Source organism: Bicyclus anynana, chromosome 8 (genome assembly GCF_947172395.1).
Source record: "Bicyclus anynana chromosome 8, ilBicAnyn1.1, whole genome shotgun sequence".
Classification (NCBI taxonomy): Eukaryota; Metazoa; Arthropoda; class Insecta; order Lepidoptera; family Nymphalidae; genus Bicyclus; species Bicyclus anynana.
In genome coordinates this window covers 5,004,062-5,022,771 of record NC_069090.1, presented here as the reverse complement: position 1 = coordinate 5,022,771, position 18,710 = coordinate 5,004,062, and the positions used below count along the sequence as shown (strand labels likewise).

The 18,710-nt window shown below is 34.2% G+C and overlaps 3 protein-coding genes across 5 annotated transcripts in view; 1 reads left to right on the top strand and 2 right to left on the bottom strand.

The window, feature by feature from the left end:
- LOC112042806 (ectonucleoside triphosphate diphosphohydrolase 5) overlaps window positions 1-7,644 on the bottom strand; it is a 28,267-nt gene extending 20,623 nt beyond the window's left edge. The window contains exons 1-2 of the mRNA XM_024077973.2: window positions 7,418-7,644; window positions 6,888-7,011 (exon numbers count right to left, since the gene is read on the bottom strand). Coding sequence (XP_023933741.2) covers window positions 6,888-7,011; window positions 7,418-7,450 — 157 coding nt within the window. The 5' untranslated portion in view covers window positions 7,451-7,644. The remainder of the gene's footprint in view (window positions 1-6,887; window positions 7,012-7,417) is intronic.
- A 395-nt stretch (window positions 7,645-8,039) lies between these two features.
- On the top strand, window positions 8,040-12,843 carry LOC112042810 (protein lethal(2)k10201). 3 transcript variants are annotated; one of them, XM_024077984.2, is made up of 4 exons: window positions 8,040-8,189; window positions 10,589-10,734; window positions 11,485-11,683; window positions 12,321-12,843. In XM_024077984.2, exons 2-4 carry the CDS (start codon window positions 10,592-10,594, stop codon window positions 12,639-12,641), a joined length of 663 nt encoding a protein of 220 aa, XP_023933752.2. In that variant the 5' UTR covers window positions 8,040-8,189; window positions 10,589-10,591; the 3' UTR covers window positions 12,642-12,843. The 3 variants fall into 3 exon arrangements, with proteins under 3 accessions (XP_023933752.2, XP_023933754.2, XP_023933753.2); XM_024077986.2 differs by having other exon boundaries at window positions 8,179-8,319; XM_024077985.2 differs by lacking the exon at window positions 8,040-8,189 and adding an exon at window positions 8,351-8,493.
- Window positions 12,844-13,277: 434 nt separating this feature from the next.
- Window positions 13,278-18,651, bottom strand: LOC112042808 (phosphoglycerate mutase 1). The gene is made up of 5 exons (XM_024077977.2): window positions 18,422-18,651; window positions 16,562-16,794; window positions 16,033-16,224; window positions 15,126-15,198; window positions 13,278-13,999 (listed from the first exon to the last, which is right to left on the bottom strand). The coding sequence occupies exons 1-5, from the start codon at window positions 18,522-18,524 to the stop codon at window positions 13,833-13,835; spliced, it is 768 nt and encodes a 255-aa protein (XP_023933745.1). The 5' UTR covers window positions 18,525-18,651; the 3' UTR covers window positions 13,278-13,832.
- Window positions 18,652-18,710: the final 59 nt, after the last annotated feature.

Sequence of the window (18,710 nt, the reverse complement as noted above, 5' to 3'; positions counted from 1 at the left end):
AAGAAAAAGACGTTTATTTATTTACCACAAACATGTATCCATATAAAATAAGTAATTATTATCCAATAAAGGAGAATGGCCACCGGCCCATACAACGCCCGCCCAGGAAACCGAGGTATACATACCCCCGTATAAAAGTATATGGAGATGTTAAGAGTGTGCAATATGTAATTTGGTGATTACAAATGATTCTGGATCTCAGATTCTGGAAAAGTTAGGAGCCTGATATTTGGGTAAATGATATTTCAAAGTGTTAGCTTCGTTATGACTATACAAAGTACACAATTTGTAAAACTTTTCTCGATAGTTTATTTTTTTTAAAAAATACATGTTTTGCTCACATTTTGCTTTCAATCTCAGGAAAAGCAAACTTATTTTCTCAAATTTTTGTTTTGTATAGAAAATTAGGTATATATCTTGAACATGGCCATTTTGTTTTTCGTTATGTTGTTTAATTTACTTGCAATTAGGTAAAAATGGTTTTGGAGCTCACGTCATAAAATTTTGACGGCCTCCGTGGCGCAGTGGTATGCGCGGTGGATTTACAAAACGGAGGTCCTGGGTTCGATCCCCGGCTGGGCAGATTGAGGTTTTCTTAATTTGTCCAGGTCTGGCTGGTGGGAGGCTTCGGCCGTGGCTAGTTACCACCCTACCGGCAAAGACGTACCGCCAAGCGATTTAGCGTTCCGGTACGATGCCGTGTAGAAACCGAAAGGGGTGTGGATTTTCATCCTCCTCCTAACAAGTTAGCCTGCTTCCATCTTAGACTGCATCATCACTTACCATCAGGTGAGATGGTAGTCAAGGGCTAACTTGTAAATAATAAAAAAAAAAAAAAAAAAAAAAAAAAAAAAAAAAAAAAAAAAAAAAAAAAAAAAAAAAAAATTGCGTCGCGCGTCAATCGCTCCGTGCTTTTCACTCACGTAAAAGTCATAATTCGGCGTCTCGTTTGCGCTTCGAATTTTATCCATATCGTACCGACGCGCTGCGCGCTCTTAAGATGTATAAGTAATATGTAAAGTATGTTTCTTAAAGAAAAATACATTTTTTTATCACTCTTCTAGGGCAAATTGTTCGCCGGTGTACCAAAATGGCGAAGTAACATTTGCAGCTGTATTATATTTTTTTGTATTATTTTTTTCTGTTACCAACAAGCTTAACAAGTGAGAAAACGAACAAACATAAGTATTCAAAAAAAATTCGTAAAACTCAGGCTGTAGGTATGGTCAACGATCTTAGCATGTCGCCGTTGTGGACAAATTAAAGATGAATTTAAAATGTCCTAAAACATTATAAGTGATTGTAGCAAGTAGAGTTATTATTAAAAAAAAATATGTACAATATTATAGTATAGTTCAATACTTTTTTATTTAGGCAGACGGTAGCAATAATATAGAGAAGTTTAGAGTTCAAATGAAAAAATCTCTTCCGAGTCAACGATTTTTTATACTTATGATATATTATTTAGATACAAAATCCTACAAAATCACCGCAATAAGTGACCCTAATTTAGCTACTTCACTAAGCGCACAAATGCAAAATTTTATGTTTACTTACACTTATATTTAAATGTAAGTATATAAAATTTTTACACTTCCTGAACACACAAGTCGACATTGTAAACAATATTTACTTGATTAAATAACTTTCGTTGTTCACTATGCGACTAAATAAAATTAAGACAATTAGCGCCTTTGTTCACGTTAGTGACATATCTTAAAGTATAAAATCTATGCTCCGAGCCCGAGTACATTAACATAACAGCAAAACAATCAATAAAAGTAATCGATTATTACACACACAACATATTTCGAATAAAACTACAAATCAATTACACGATAACAACTTATACCCATGTCAAACTAGTCTAAAACTACCTATTACTAATATCAAACTTTTTTTGCTGCTTTTTTTTTCTTTTTGCTGTTTTTTTAGTGTTTATTCTTTAGGTAAGTACTTAGAAAGAGAGTTATATTATAAAGAGCTAAAGTTTATTTTATTGTAGGGGGTAACCCCTACAATAAAATAAACTTTAGCTCTAGAATCTGAACCGATTTTGAAAAATCTTTTACAACTCGAAAGCCACGTTATTCCTGTCGTGCGTGTCACAGGCTATATTTTATTCCCGTATTCTCACGGGAACGGGAACTAAGCAAGTGAAATATTGTACAATTAATAACAACCAATGCACAGGAGAACCGACTGTGCTCTTTGTACTATGTTAGGCAAAGAATATATTACTCCAAGAAGATGTTAGGCTTAATTTTAACTATTAAGAAACTACCTGTAAGTAAAACCGGCAAAGTGAGCACTATAGTTCCATTGGTCATTTTGTCACTGTCCGCAAATACAAATACAAATACAAATACGTGGACACGCGAGCCTCTGCAATCTCAAATACACTGAGATACACTTCACATTCACACTATCGGAGTTCGGACGTTTTGTAACGTTCGCAGTGACACGACGTTGTATGAAAACTCGTCTAGATCAAGGATGGTGAACCTTTGGCGTGCGGCGAAATAATTGGCAAGCAATGCAAAAGTTCTCGATAAAGAGAACCTTGTTGATGCGACTTCGTCTGTCATGATATGTTTAGAATCAATATACATTTCAAAATAACTGTTTTCTTCTAGTGGTATAGTTATTTATGTTTTTAAACTGTTCTTCTAGTGCAGTTATTTATATGTTTTTAAAATTGTTGTCTGTCTATCTGTTTGCCCAGGCTTAGGAACCGCTGAACAGATTTTAATAGGCTATTTTTATCCCGGAAAATCCATCGTTTCCGCGGGAGTTGTGTAAAATTTAATTTTACTTGAACGAAGTTTTTCACTTGTCACCACACCATTTCAAATCACGATGATATTCGGAGCGACGTCATTTTAAAAAAGTTGAAAGTTCAAGGTTACATACTCCTTCCTTGCTCATCTAAGTACCTGATGTGTGACTGAGTGAGTATTTTTGAATCCCTCGCTTTGTTAATGGTTCAATATTAGAATCCTTCGCATGATCGGTATTCAATTCCTTGACTAGCAAACAATAATGGGGATGATGACTAGGTTTGAATATATTGATTTTTATGATACATTCGGGTAAATAAGGTTAATGTTAACTAATTTATACATAAAAAGCAAAGATTGTCTGGATATTTGCAAAATAAATAAGATTTTAAAATTTACAAATCTTTTATCGTAATTAGATGAAAATTCATACAGTTTTAGCTTACATTAAGTGTGATATTTTTCAATATTTGAACTATAAACATAAACGCACAAATAACAAAAATTAGTAATTTTGTTTGAACGCCCATACAAATTTAACGATCATTATGACCTACGACGTCATTAAATGGTACCATTTTGTATAGGCCTTTTTCAGGGATCCGTGGTAGCGCCGCAAATCTGACCCTTTAAATTCCTGTAGCTCCAAAACTAATGATCGCAGATACCCTGTTACTTCTACAAAATTGCTTTACTATTAGCATACTTCTAATATAAATACCATTTAAAAAACTGTCATCATCCCTATTGTTAATAAAATATTGTTCCTATGTTTTAAAATGTTGACTACCACTGACTTTGTACTATTATAGGATACATTTGATGTTACATATAACAAAAGGAAATTACTCATGTTCACCGAACTCGAAACACGTAACCATAAAACTATTTCGTGCCTACGTAGAGGCACGTTCAGAACTGACCTAAATATAACAACACTACTGGACGTCACGTCGCAACTTTGTAGGATGTTGACTGACTGTCGCCAGATTTATGGGTCCAAGACTTCGCGAAAGGGACACAAGTATAAATTAAGTGACTAAGGCGTAACTTTGTTATATAGGTAACATGTCACAAAGTAACATTCGCTACTACTCGTAGCTACATCGAGAGAAGCGACAAACAGACAAACCCAACGTTTTTAACGCATTACAGACTACTTTTTTTTTTATTCTGTACCCCTTAAGTGTTAACTAGCCCTTGACTGAAGTATAATCCTGAAGTAATTTAAAATGATGCAATTTAAGATGGAAGCGGGCTAATTTGTTAGGAGTAGGATGAAAACACACCTTCGCTTCGGTTTCTAAACGGCATTGTACCTGGACGCTAAATCGCTTGTCGGTACGTCTTTGTAGGTAGGGTGGTAATTAGCCACGGCCGAAGCCTCCCACCAGCCAGATCTATACTAATATTATAAAGCTGAAGAGTTTGTTTGTTTGATTGAACGCGCTAATCTCAGGAACTACTGGTCCGATTTGAAAAATTCTTTTAGTGTTAGATAGTCCATTTATCAAGGAAGGATATAGGCTATATATTATCCCGGTATTCCGACAGGAACGGGAACCACGCGGGTGAAACCGCGCGGCATCAGCTAGTATTATATATATACAAATATTTGCTATGGACCTCAGATTGTTACGCCAATGATTACATTGTTTTTATTTGTTACATTACAGCCATACTTTGCCGATTTTTGTTGCGAACCAGTAGTTATATGTATACTCATAAGCTCAGTCCAGTTTAAGTGAGATAAAATACAACTTACAATGTTATTGTAAGTAACATGATACTTTTATTATTTCTAAGGAAGAGATTCACCATGCTTGCTTTAGAGTAAGTGTAGAAATTTCGCTCGCCGCCTTTTAAAAAACATCATCTGTTTTTAAAACAGACAAACAAATCAGATTGATTATTTATTTTTATTAAATACTATGTATTAATTTATGTAAAATATTAAGATATTCAACGTTTTATGTTAAAACTAAAGCACCTAATAGATTTTCTTTCTGAATATAATTTACACATAATTGAATTTAATTATCTTTAAACCAGTTTAAATTAAATAACTACCTTCACCAGTGTTTCTAGTAGCTATAGTTTATAAGTCTTAAGCTAGCCACTCACCATCCGATAAGCGCAAATGCCTGCAGCGCTAACAGCTTGACGTACGATAAAACTGCACGTGTTGGTAGCGATTGGCATGATGTCATGCACATCGCGACCAACACACAATCGGTTTTATCGGCTGTCAAGTCGTTAGTGCTGCAGGCATGTGAGCTTACTTGATCGTCAATGGCTGACTTTACTGTTGTAAAGTGTAGTCGACTTGGAGCGTAACAGATGTATTGTGATCACAGCTACCTTATATCTCTAACAAAGTCAATTCAGTTCTTTGTATTACATCTCTGAGTATCTCCTATTGATATGTATATCTCCTTGAAGATTTTAAAAGAATTAATATGTACATGCAATATATCGCTATATACATTATAATTAATTCAAACGAACATTTTAGAATGTCAGAAATTATTAAAGTTTCAGTACTTATTCCACGTGGAAATTGATGTAAACTTTAACCCCTATTTGTAACCCCCTCCTATTTATATTTTTGCATGTGTTATATATATTAAATAGTCCACTAATCATTTTACAAAAATATAACTTAAAACAAACGATTTATATAAAAAAAACTTAAATCCCTTTTTAACCATTTAGGGGTAGGATTTTGAAAAACCTTGAAAGACGTTAGTTTTAGTATTTTTTAGATAGTACACATACCAATTTATGTAACTCAAAAAATAAAGAACTTCCCATACAAACTTTCAACTCCTGTTTAACCAAATTTTATTTTTGAGTCTAAAAGAATCCTTTAACCTTCTATGTATTAAGGTCTCAAATCTAGCCAAGTTTCATTTAAATTCATTCAGTTGTTTCAGCGTGATACCAACATTAAATATGGACAGACAGACAGACAAAAAGAATATGTATTTTGGCCCCAGTATTGATTATACAAAAATTTTCAAAATATCTTCAATTTGTCCATACTACAGTTTTATTATAAGTATAGATTGATTAATTTTTTGAATATGAGACAAATATCTTAGCATTCCATGGATTCATCGTGCAGGTGCCAGGTCAATTGCATAGAAGAGAGAAAAACTTAAAGCAGAGTCCTGGACTTGTGACTACAGGATGTAAGGTTAAAGAATTTCTTGACAATCGATTAACACTCCCCTCCTCTGCTCGTGTTGTTCTCCCTGTCTAGCCTACCAAATTGGTAAGATCCCATTAGAGCAGCTTTGGATACCCATTCTAATATAGAACTTGCTATTTTTTAAATTTATCATTTCCATAGTGGCAGCTTCATCATTATCAGCATAGCTGGGCATTAACTCGTTAATCTGTTAATCGTTAATTACCGAAGTTAATATTTTGTTTAACAAATTAACTTTTAAGTTAACTTTTAAAAATGTTAACAGACCCATTAATTTCCATTAATATGCAGATGGCCGTTAATCGTTAATCCAATATCTACTATTTACCGCGTGACGCGATTAACAGGTTTAGACAAGTAAAAAATGATGAAAGATTTTTTTTCAAAGAAATCAACAAATTACTATATTTATGTTAAAATTATAGATAAAATCAACTAAAAACAAATTATGGCACTTTTCCCCTGTGCTTATCTTTATTTTTCCAATGGGGATCTCACACAATGATATAAAAATGCAATATTAACCAGTCATATTAACGGATTAACGATTAACGTTAACTTGCGTTAATTCTTCCGGAATGTAAATGTTCTTCGCTTTAATGTTTAACAAAGCTAACTTTTTTTGTAGCGGATTAACAATTAACAAAGTTAACTATATGATTAACGGTGCCCAGCTATGATTATCAGCCTAATTATGACCTACTACAGGCTCCTTATAGGGGAGGGTATACAGAGCTTATACCTACAACACTGCTTTAATGTGTGTACTGTGTTCGTAGCTCAACATAACATTTTTAATTAATCAACAAGATGAATAAAAATTAGAGTATTGTACTTAAAGTATGTACAAGTATATGTATATTAACACGATATAGAGGATTAAAAAATCTTACCCAAAAAATATGTAGCACATAGCGCAAGTACAAGCAGCAAAATAAATATTTTCTTTAGTCTTCGCGGTTGCTTCAGGGCTCTGGCCCTTACGCTGATATGTGAAGTTGAGGTATCATCTTTTAACTGGAAAGATAAGACATATTGTCACATGATTTAGCATTTTTGGGCTGCAAACTGGACTGGTTTGTGGATTGTAAATGGACAAACATAGACTGGACCACAAAAATCAAATTAGTGATGATTAACTCAATGCAGGGTAGAATCTTATCAGGAAATACTGTATATCCACTTGAAATCTAGTACCAACAAATGCTTAGAATTTGCGATTCCTTTTTATTGATTTGATTTGACTTAACACAAATGCCACAAAAAATTACTTCCTGGCTTGAATTAATTAATATAGGATTTATACAGATTTATCAGTACCTACCTACTTTAGAAACATATTTACGTAGCAGTAAGAGTACAAAAAAGGCTGTATAAATAATATTAAATTCACCTCACTCAAAGAATTTCAATGAAGCCTTACCTCTAAATATCTGTAAGTGCTGAATTTTCCCATATCGGGCTAAAATGTACATCACAACCTTAACAGTTACATATAATATTTGTGCATTCTAAACTCATTTTTCAGATCGCAATAGCTAAAGGCAAAAATACCCAAAATATTGAAAAACTGAGCGAAATCCACTGTATTTTTATACAGCAAGTGACGGCGGTTTTTGACGTTGAATTTCATTTCATTTTTCTCTGTCTCTCACTCTCTCTCTCTGTCTGTTCTGTCGCTTCAACGATTGACATTTGACAAATGACAAGTTGAGTTGACATTTCGAATTTTCAACAATGACTTCATTGACCTATTAAATTATGTTTGTCAGAGATTTATTTTCACTTGTAATAATTAATAATTTAATAATATAAAAGTGACAAGCGTTTATGTTGTTCTGAACATTCAACATACCCAAATACGTCGTTTACATACTTGGACCAAATACATACATACTCAGCAGATATACTCATATTGGTCCCTATTCGTATTTCGTCTATATTCGGCCAATATGACCAGTATCTAAGTGTACCATTACACCCACAGACGACAAATGAAGATTAAACCCACAGAAACAAACTATTCATTAGATCGTAGACAGACAGATAATAAAAAACATAACCCTTCTTGCAGTCGGGTAATAAATGCACCCAATCCAAAACAAAGCCATAAACACAAACAAAAAATTAAAGGTTAAAGGACTACTGGACTAATGACGTAGTGATTCCTAAACTCTTTGAGGACTAAAGTAAAGGTTAGCTTGCTTTGCTTTGCCCTTTTGTTGTATTCTTTGTTAATATATACGTATAAATAATTAGAGGTTGTATTTACCTTACCTCATTTCCTTTTCTTACATAATACCTTATTTGTAAATATGTACATAGGTACGTAATTAATATATAGGTTACAACTTACAATCTTAGACCATTAATAATTCTTATTAATGGTCTAAGGTTACAATGCTATGAATATGATTAATATTAGATGTATTGCGACCTTTGATTTGATTGTTTGCAACTTGCAAAGCAATGTCAAGCAATTTTTATTTACTTAAATAGGTAGGTACCTTTCTTTGGCGTAATTCACTCATCCTTTTCTTCTCAATTTAAAGTCTGAAGTTCAAATACAGGCCCACTTTTAAAACAAAATTACGAGTAGGCAACTTTTTGACGGTCACTACACAAAGTACACTGCAACTTGTGTTGTGTGCCTGACCTCGCAGTTCGTACAGTAAAAACTCAAAATTAAAATAAAATCCAAATCACTTTAATCTTACTGTAGATGTTAATCGTGGTTTATAAAAATTACAGACACACACGGCATAGCAAAAATAATGACAGTGATTCGGTAGACGATATCTAATATTTTTATTATGATTACCGTTAAGCGATAAGTTATAATAACTACGAGTTTATCTATGCCTACCTATGTAATAATGACAATGCAAGATTATATTATGAGAAGTACATAATTATTAGTGATGTGTTCATATTTTGTTTATCGATAAAAAATATATCTAAGTACTGCAGTATTATTAATACATAAAATTGAAGTGTCTGTCTCTCACGTCTGATTTCACAACAACTGAGTTTTATAATGTAGAGCAAATTAAAGGCTGCCTTTAATCGCAGAAAAATCAACGGTTCTCGCGGGATTTGTGAAAAACTGAATTTCGCGTGACGAAGTCGCTTTCGTCCGTTAGTCAATACATTTAAATAAAATTGAAGTGCCGGTCTGTGATTTCAAAGTAACTGTGTTTTCTCTAGTGATTATAGTTATTTACAGTTTGAATTTTGTCTGTTTGTCCGGGCTAATCTTTGGAACACCTGAGCCGATTTTGATGAGACTTTCACTAGTAGATACAGGAACTTATTGAACAACTAAAACACAACCGAGATTTTTTTTAAATTTTTGACTGTCTGTCAGTCTATCCGGGTTTACCTTTGGACCTAGTGAACCGATTTAACAATTCTTTTACTGATAGAAAGACACATTACTTGTGAGTGTTATTTTGTGTTTATACTCTTTACCAAGTTGTCTCCGTATCTCCACGGGATCGGAAATTACGCAGTTTCAGTATTAGTATATTAATCTATGCTACGCAGGGCGTCTGCAAGAATAGTATTAAACTAACTACTACTCTGGTACTTCTCCGAGCGATTTAAATTTTTTACTCAATACTGTACAGTAATTATTTTTATTTTTCTAATAATGTGATACCTATCACATTACAAATAATTCTCATCGATATCGACTCTATACGTCACTATGCAACGTTTACAAGCAGTTAATGACCTTGAAACCTATTAGATAAGTACTACATGTACCTACCTTACCTACATGGAAGGAATAACGAATTAAGACTGATCGATCTGATATCGTAGATAGGTCCTATATTTATCCATGTTTTCAATTATAAAATTACATACCCCCTAACCCCCCTACAACACCACAAACTTTACTAGACGAATATTAGGCAACTTGTTCATCGTCTCAAAGCTAAGTCTCAAAGAGTAAGTTAGGTACCTACCTACACATCATTAAGGAACAGCATATTTTAATGACACACTATTTACTGGGCTAGGGTTTCCGCCTTATTTATGAGGGGATATGAAGCTTAGACCCACCACAATGATTTTTAGGCCGTTAGACTATATTAGTGGACCTAGTCAATCTTAGCTTTGACAGTGTTGTGTATGCAAGAAAGCTATCGACGACAGAGTTTTATTCACTTTATACAATACAAGATTATGGGATTATGGGTATCACAGTAGTACAATACAGTTGTACCTACTCCATAATAAGTAATAAACTGCTACATACTACAAGTAAGTATCTACTAGCGGACGCCCAATACTTCGTACGAGAGGAATTGAGTTTTCTACAAAGACCGCTATAACTATATTTTTTTCGGGATAAAAAGTAGCTAATATGTTACTAAATAACCTCCTCTGTCTTCCAGTGAAAGTCCCACTAAAATCGGCCCAGCCTTTCCAAAAAATAGCCCGGACAGACTAAATTTTAAAATAATTTGTTCCTGTTTTGGTTTCGTGTCAGTAACATAATTCACTTGAAAAAGCACAGTTTTAAAATCACACACGTATTATTTATGTGTAGGTAATAAGTAGGTATTCAATATTTATTGGATTGCAGATAATGGAAGATATAGACATACTCAGTTTACTCGGGAAATATGGCATCGGTCGTCGGAAACTCGATGACGATTTATTCTCTGGCGACAAACTACCCGCCAGATTTGGAATCTATGACGAGGACGAAGAAAATCAATGCCACCAAGTGTAAGATTCTCTATATACCTACTTTTCGCCATACCTTGGATTTATACTAGTACGTACAGCCCGATTCAAACATAATGACATCTCGGAAGTTAGCTGAAGGTGCATGAAAAAAACGCGGCTGGGAGAGTCTCGCGGGGAGATGCCCCGCCACAGCGTCCCTAATTCCGCTGATACCTATCTTTTCGTATTGTGCATCATAACTCACGACATTCGGAGACGTCATAAATTACGAAAGACTTTATTATTAGGACATAAGCCACAAGGATCCACCGATAGAGCCTCAATAGCTCAACAGTAAAGCGGTCGGACTCATCACCCAGTGCGGTGGTCGTGCGATCCCCACCCCGCTGGACTATTAAAAACTTATCGGCATTTACGAGATTGCGTACGAGTTACAATAGCTTGTACGTTTTTACATATTGTTCACGAAATCTTTCATCATATTAATATTAAATAAAAAAAAAACCTAATTTACGACATCTCTAGCGAGCGCAGTTAGTAGTGATGTGGTTCTCAACAAGTCCTGGATTCGATTTCCAGCTATAGTCAGTTTGGAATTTTAGAATTTCTAAATTGGCTACCGTCAGGCCAAATTTATCGTTCCAGTAAGATGCTACGTAGAAACAGTCAGAGTTGAATAAAATTGTACTAGGCTAGTGATGTATTAGGCTAGGTACAAGTTAGTTTGCAACTTGTCATTAAAATAAAATCAAGCATAACACAAATAATAGGTAATTTAATTATTTCCAGTACTCCGACTCAATGTACAGTCCCAGGCTGCAATTTCACTGCGGATTCCATCGTCAACTTCGAAAAGCACTATAACTCTATGCACAGATATTCCTGCAGCCAGTGCAAGAAGGTGCTGCCGTCACCTCACCTGCTAGACTTGCATGTACAGGAGCAACATGATTCCTTCTTCGCTGTTATGGCAGAAAGGAAACCTTCTGTAAGTACAGATAATATCATTTAATATCATTAAAATGACCCACACCCAGTGGTGTGCAAATTGCAATTCACAGATGCATAAATGCAATGCATGCCCTGAAGATTCATTATGTACCTGTATTGGAGGAGTTTTCCATTTTGTACAATTTGTACTATATTGTGCATACCCTAGTTAAAAACGTTGTGCAAGCCACTGCCACCACCTGTTTAGACTCACCCACTAATAATGACCAGTATTGCTTGGGCACTCAGCCTCTCAACCGGTATAGCTGGATTTTTATTTTATAAATTTTCAATAGTGTTTTGTTTTATTTTTTTGTATTTTGTAGACATTATTGAAAATTTAAAAAAAAGTTAAAATGTTTAAAAGAAAATTATATTAAAAAGGCTGTAAATAAATAAAAGAGATAAATACAAAATTACTGGTAAGTTAGATAGTATCTACCGCTATGTTATAGATTTTTTTTAATAAGATCTCGCTTCAATTGAGACTTAAAATGGCAGTTCAACTTTACTCTATTGTTCCTATGATAGGTTTCTATCCTGTACTAATAATCTGGTTGCTATGAATATCTTGAATTAAATTACATTAATAAATTGTAGTTTTGAACATATTACAAATTCAGATATTGTTACAGTATTCCTGTTACATAGAAGAATGTAAAGAGAAGTTCACAAACGCAGAAGAAAGATTAAACCATTGTGTCAAAATTCATAAATTGCCTAAGGATTATCGTTTTGATAGTAAACCAAAGAAAAGTTCAAAGAACAAAAAGTCCCAACAGGACATACAGGTTGACCAGGCTAGCAAAAAGGATCAGAAATTCAATTTCACTAACAACAGACAAAAAGTATTCAGTTATACAGGCAAGAAATTTACCCAAGAACAAAATACATCTGCCTCTGTTGATATGGATGCGATAATGATAGATTTAAAGGAAAATCTACCACAAACCTAATTTTATTCACCACTATGTTGGTACAAATTCCATATTTTAAGTAGCCTTTACATTTTTATGATATCAGCATACCATAAAAATGTAAAGTATATATGTAAAGGTAAATACTTGAACACTAAATGCAACACAGCAGACCAAAGTTCAAAGAGCAAAGCTTTTTGAAATGTTACAAATAAAAAAAATATTTTGAAAATGAAAACAATTTGTCTTAATTTTTGTTTACTAGTGGACGCTCGCGATTTCGTCCACATGTACCTAATTTTTTTTTGTTAGTTTAGATTTAGTATTTTATTCATATACTGAAGCAATTATACATATACAACTAAATACCATATTTAAATTACTAGTAACTAACCTAGGTTAGGTTAGGTAACATAATATAAAAATAAAATATAAAATTATATCTACAGACTTAGGCGTCCTAGAATTCATCCGAATCGATGAAATTTAGATGTAATGTAAATGTAAATTGGATTTTTCACAAATCCTGCTTGAACCATCGATTTTCCGGGAAATAAAGTATACTAAATGTTCCTCAATTACCTTCTTTAACTTTCAGTGAAAGAGTCATCAAAATCGATTCAGCCGTTCCAGAGATCATATAGCAATTATTATTAAAATCAAAACTCCAAAAGATAGAATAAATGACACATTTATTACACTTACAATATTTTCACATACAACAGATATATTGTGTATCTATATTATTCAAACATACTCAACAAACTTTGAAAGGCATATTTTTAATGACAGTAACAAATTAAAGTGGTATTAATAAATCTTTTGTTGACACTCATTAGTTGAACTTTCAAAGTTATTATATGTTAAATTTAGAAATGACTAATAGAATGATGTTATCATAAAAATAACCTTTTCATTTTATTAAAAATCTAAATTACTAAATCAACAAGCACAAATATATGAGTGACGCATAAATGTTAAAACAGATCAACATACATACATTCCAGACCAATATTAACAATCTGAAATCTATGTTTCTCTTAATAGCAACCTACATTAGAGTTGCATTATAAATTTTTTTGTGCCTAGTTTATGCGCTGTAATTTAGGCACAGAAGCTTACAATATAAATAAATAGCTGTTTAAATTTCACTATTGTTAAATAAAAATGTTTCACATACAACAAATAAATAAATAAAACAAAAACAGTGACCCATATTATGACTTCTGTTTACTTTGCCTTGCCCTGTGCTGCCACAGCTGCCATCGCTTTCTTGACAGTTTCCTCGTCACCGAGGAATACCATGGAATCCACGGGTTTCATGTTCTCATCGAGTTCATACACAAAGGGAATACCAGTGGGCAAGTTCAGTTCCATTATAGCAGCATCCGACAGATCTGAATGATAAATTTTATTTATACTGTATTGTTCTAAAAGTAACAAAATATACAAATCTATCCAAGCCAATCCTCCGACAGGAGGATGACCTGCCGAAAGGATGGCGAGGAATGGCCAGAGAACGAGTAGAGTGGAAAAGTCTAGACGAGGCCTATGTCAAAGGACAACCTGATTGCTCTGGTGTATAATTTAAGTAATAGTATTAGGTATATCATATGTATTCAGCAATCAGAAAATAAAAGGTATTTTTTTTTTTTATTCAAGCCAAGACCTGATGAAAGTAACCTGCTAAAAAGATACACATGATTCAGGACTGAATCGGTTAGTGACAAATCGTGACAAATTCCACTTTTGCCCACCGACCAACTGAATGAATTGGGTTGTTTTATTAATTGAATTGTTATGCTAACTATTATTTGGTGACCAAGTGGTGCAGTGGGTAGTGACCCTAACTTCTGCATTTAAGGTTGTGGGTTCAATTCCCATAACTGGGAAATATGACAATATACATATTACTATTAAAACTACAGTCCATATTCTATCTATTCCATTAAATTTTATATTTGTTCAGCCTACTTATAGTTCATACTTTGGTGCCTATTGTCTTTTTTAAAGTAGTTTCCTTTTGGGATACATGTAGGATATTCTTATAGTAGAAGAGCCGAAAATTGGATTTTTGGATTTATTTGAGCGAGGATAACTGTAACTAATCAGCAGTTACACTATGAGCTTAGAAATCAGACATTCTATGACAGGATACAAAACTGGAAAACCATCCAAACATATAACATAGCAATGAGCCTTAATTAGAAAGACTCTGAATTCAAAAGACTGAATTAATTTTTTAATTTTTAGTAAATAAATAAATCAGAACTCACTTCACTGGACCACTTACACTTCAAGTTAGTAGTAAATATAACAGTCTAACCATTTGCTGAATATTGAAAGAACAGATTGCAATAAATAACAAGAATCTAAAAGATCCTCATGAAGCTTGAGTAAATCCATATTTAGGATCATAGCTTCTTATGAATGGAAATGTCCTATGTATGCAACATTTAATTCCTTGAGCTTTTAGAATTTGCCTAATAATCTAAATGCAAAAGTAAAATATATTTTGTTTACCATCTAAATGCTTGACGATTCCTCTGAGGCTGTTGCCGTGAGCAGCAATAATTATTTTTTTGCCCTCCTTAATCTGAAAAGAAAATAACAATTTCATCGTCGTCATCAACCCATATTCGGCTCACTGCTGAGCTCGAGTCTCTTCTCAGAATGAGAGGGATAAGGCCAATAGTCCACCACGCTGGCCCAATGCGAATTGGCAGACTTCACACACGCAGAGAATTAAGATAATTCTCTGGTATGCAGGTTTCCTCACGATGTTTTACTTCACCGATTGAGACACGTGATATTTAATTTCTTAAAATGCACACAACTGAAAAGTTGGAGGTGCATGCCCCGGACCGGATTCGAACCCACACCCTCCGGAATCGGAGGCAGAAGTTATATCCACTGGGCTATCATGGCTCTTAACAATTTCATCAGTATATGAAAATTTCAATAAAAAAAAGTATTAGTGATTGCAAGCTAAACATGAAAAAATGAGTGTGCTTTACTGACTGAAATAAAATGGCAAGGCGAACAGACATTGAAAGAGAAAAATAAAGAAAGCTTTGTTTTCTCTCTCAAGTCTGTTGGCCTGGCCCGATTACACTTTTCATAAGATCAGAATTTAGACTACTTATTTTATGATCACTGTATTATAATTATTTGATAGCCTCCGTGGCACAATGGTATTAGCAGTGGATTTACAAGACAGAGTTCCTGGGTTTGATTATAGATCAAATCATTCCAGAGAAATGAGAACTAATCCTTGTTATGAATAAAACTACTTGGAGGGTCCTGCAAGGTTGCTGGTAGGTTGTAGAGGGATCTTTGGATATACTGATTTAAAAATTCTTTTACCACTAGTAACAGGCTTTGTGAAGACTTACACTCTAAGAAGCTTAAATAAAAATAAAACAATTACCTGTGGCACGATCACTTCGTTCCAGTATGGCAAAGTGCGTTGAATGGTGAGCTTTAAGCTTTCAAACATAGGGAACTCATCGGGTTTTGGGTCACCAGCATAGCGAGGATCATTTACAATGGTGTCATAATACTGGTGATCCTTCTCCATTGCAGGAGGTGGGATGTCGAAACTACGACGCCAGATTTGCACCTATAGTGAAAAACCAACATTATTATACAGTCAAAATGTAGCAAAAGACTGAATCCCTATAAAGGTAAACACTCATGTATACTCACTCGTACATACAGCCTATATCTCAACCAAGGGAACAACGGCATTGAAAAAACAGAAACCAGCTAGGATGGGAGTAAGTCTTAAATTCCATGGATAAAGCTACATTTGCATTAAACAATTTTTTTTTTTTCAAATAACAAGAATCTTCATTGGACATTATGACAAAATGACATAATTGTAAATCAAACTAACTCAAGGGGTAGGGTATAGGGGTTTGCCTTGCCAATGTTCATTCAAAATAAAAATAGATTACCTGAGCTTCACCATATTTTGCAGCAGTCTCTGCCTTGTTGAGACCTGTGAGACCACCATAGTGCCTCTCATTCAGTCTCCAGGTTTTATTAATAGGAATATCAGTCTGACCCAACTCTTGGAGGATAGAGTTTAGAGTGATTTGAGCTCTTTTCAGTACTGAGGTGTGAGCTACATCAAACTGGTATCCTTCAGCCTTCAAAGCTTTTCCTGCTGAAAGTGCTTCTTCACGTCCTATAAGGAAAACTAATATTATAATCTGTTTTATACGATTATTTGTTTTGAGAGGCGTGGTAGCCCAGCCAATGACCTCTGCCTTGTATTTGGAGGGTGTACATTAGAATAAGATGCTAGGAATGCACCTCCAATATTTCAGTTGTGTATTTTTAAAAATTAAGACATGTCTCAAACGGTGAAGGGTAAACATTGTGAGGTAACCAACATATCTGAGAATTTTCTTGATTCTCTAGGCATGTGAAATCTGCTAATCCACATTGTGAGAGGAGACTCATACTTGACAGTGAGCTGAAAATGGGTTGCTAAAGGTGATATGAGTTATAATTAACCAGCATCTCAACACAATCATATATTGAATAATGTCATACGCCACTTCTGTCTATCTATCTGTTAGCTATAAAAAACTTGAAAACTAATAATTTCATGAGGAAGGTTTACTTATATCCTTTGTGTTTGTTAGTTATTGCTGAAATATAATTTACTAGCGGACGCCCGCGACTTCGTCCGCGTAAATTTCGATGTCAACTTTACTACTACCCCTACCCTACCCCTACCCCAAACCTACTCCTACTCTACCCCTACCTTACCTACACCCTACCCCAATCCTACCCCTACCCTCCCCGTACCCTATCCCTTTCCTACCCCTATCCCACCCGTACCCCTATATCCTACCCCTACCCTACCACTTCCCTATCCTACCCGTACCTCTACCCTACCACTACCCTACCTATACCCTAAACCCGGCCCTAAACCTACCCTACCCCTACCCTACCCCTACACTACCCCTACACTTCCCTACCCGTACCCTACCCTACCCTGTAACTTCTCTATCTTACTCCTACCCTTAGCAAAATCGGTCCAGTCCTTCGAGAGTGGTGGTATGACCAAGAGAAATAGAGACTTCTATGCTAATAAAATAAGGCGTCTTTTAGAAATTTTGTATTATCTCCGAAACTATTTAAGTAATTAACATACTGTAAAGGGCAAATCTTATCTCCATAATATCCTTGTGATTATTAAATAATTTATTTTAATAAGGATTAAAGTTTAGTTGTATAAATAATGACGTAAACCTAAGTATATAAAATTATTAATTTTTAAAACACAAAAACTACTATATCTGCTAATATATAGAAGATAGATATATGGTGTCGCAGACTTTTTTGTAGAACTTTTAAGGATACATAAAGTCTCTATACATAAATTTCAATTTTACACAATAGTTAAGGCAGCGCATGCGAATAATTCTGTTTAAGAGGATTTTCAGTCCGACCTGTATGACAATTCCTCCTTCTCTCTTTATAATATTAGTATAGAAGTATAGATTGTATGTTGTGTCGGAACAAGTCAACCATTGGAGTTATAACAAAACTATGCAGTTTCCACATTTCTAGAGGGTTGAAGTAACGGCAACAGGGTTTGTAACAAAACACATAGTTGAAAGTGGCATTTACTTTTACATAAACGTACATTATGGTTTCTAAGAGAAAATAATGATAAAAGTTATTTAAAAAAAATGCAAATATTCTTGAACAGCTCTTCTATCAAATTGTATTTGTGGGTAAAATACTATAGTAGTTTTAATTCAGTTATATACCTAGTTTAAAGTATGTGTTCTAATTACCTTTATCGCTTAGGTCAGCATCATACCAGCCACAAAAGAGATTCTTCTGATTCCACTCACTCTCTCCGTGTCGAATCATAACAATCTTGTACTTCGCAGGCATTTTAGCGATGTACTTTTAGAGCAATTTATTATTAAATACCGGCGAATGCTTACTGCAGATTTTCTTTTCTGATAAAATTAGTATCAGTTTGACATAACTAACCTTTCATGACCTCTATTCTCATTCTCTATTATAAGCCGTACAGACTACAGACTACTTCAGTATTTTTAGTCGAGTACGAACGAT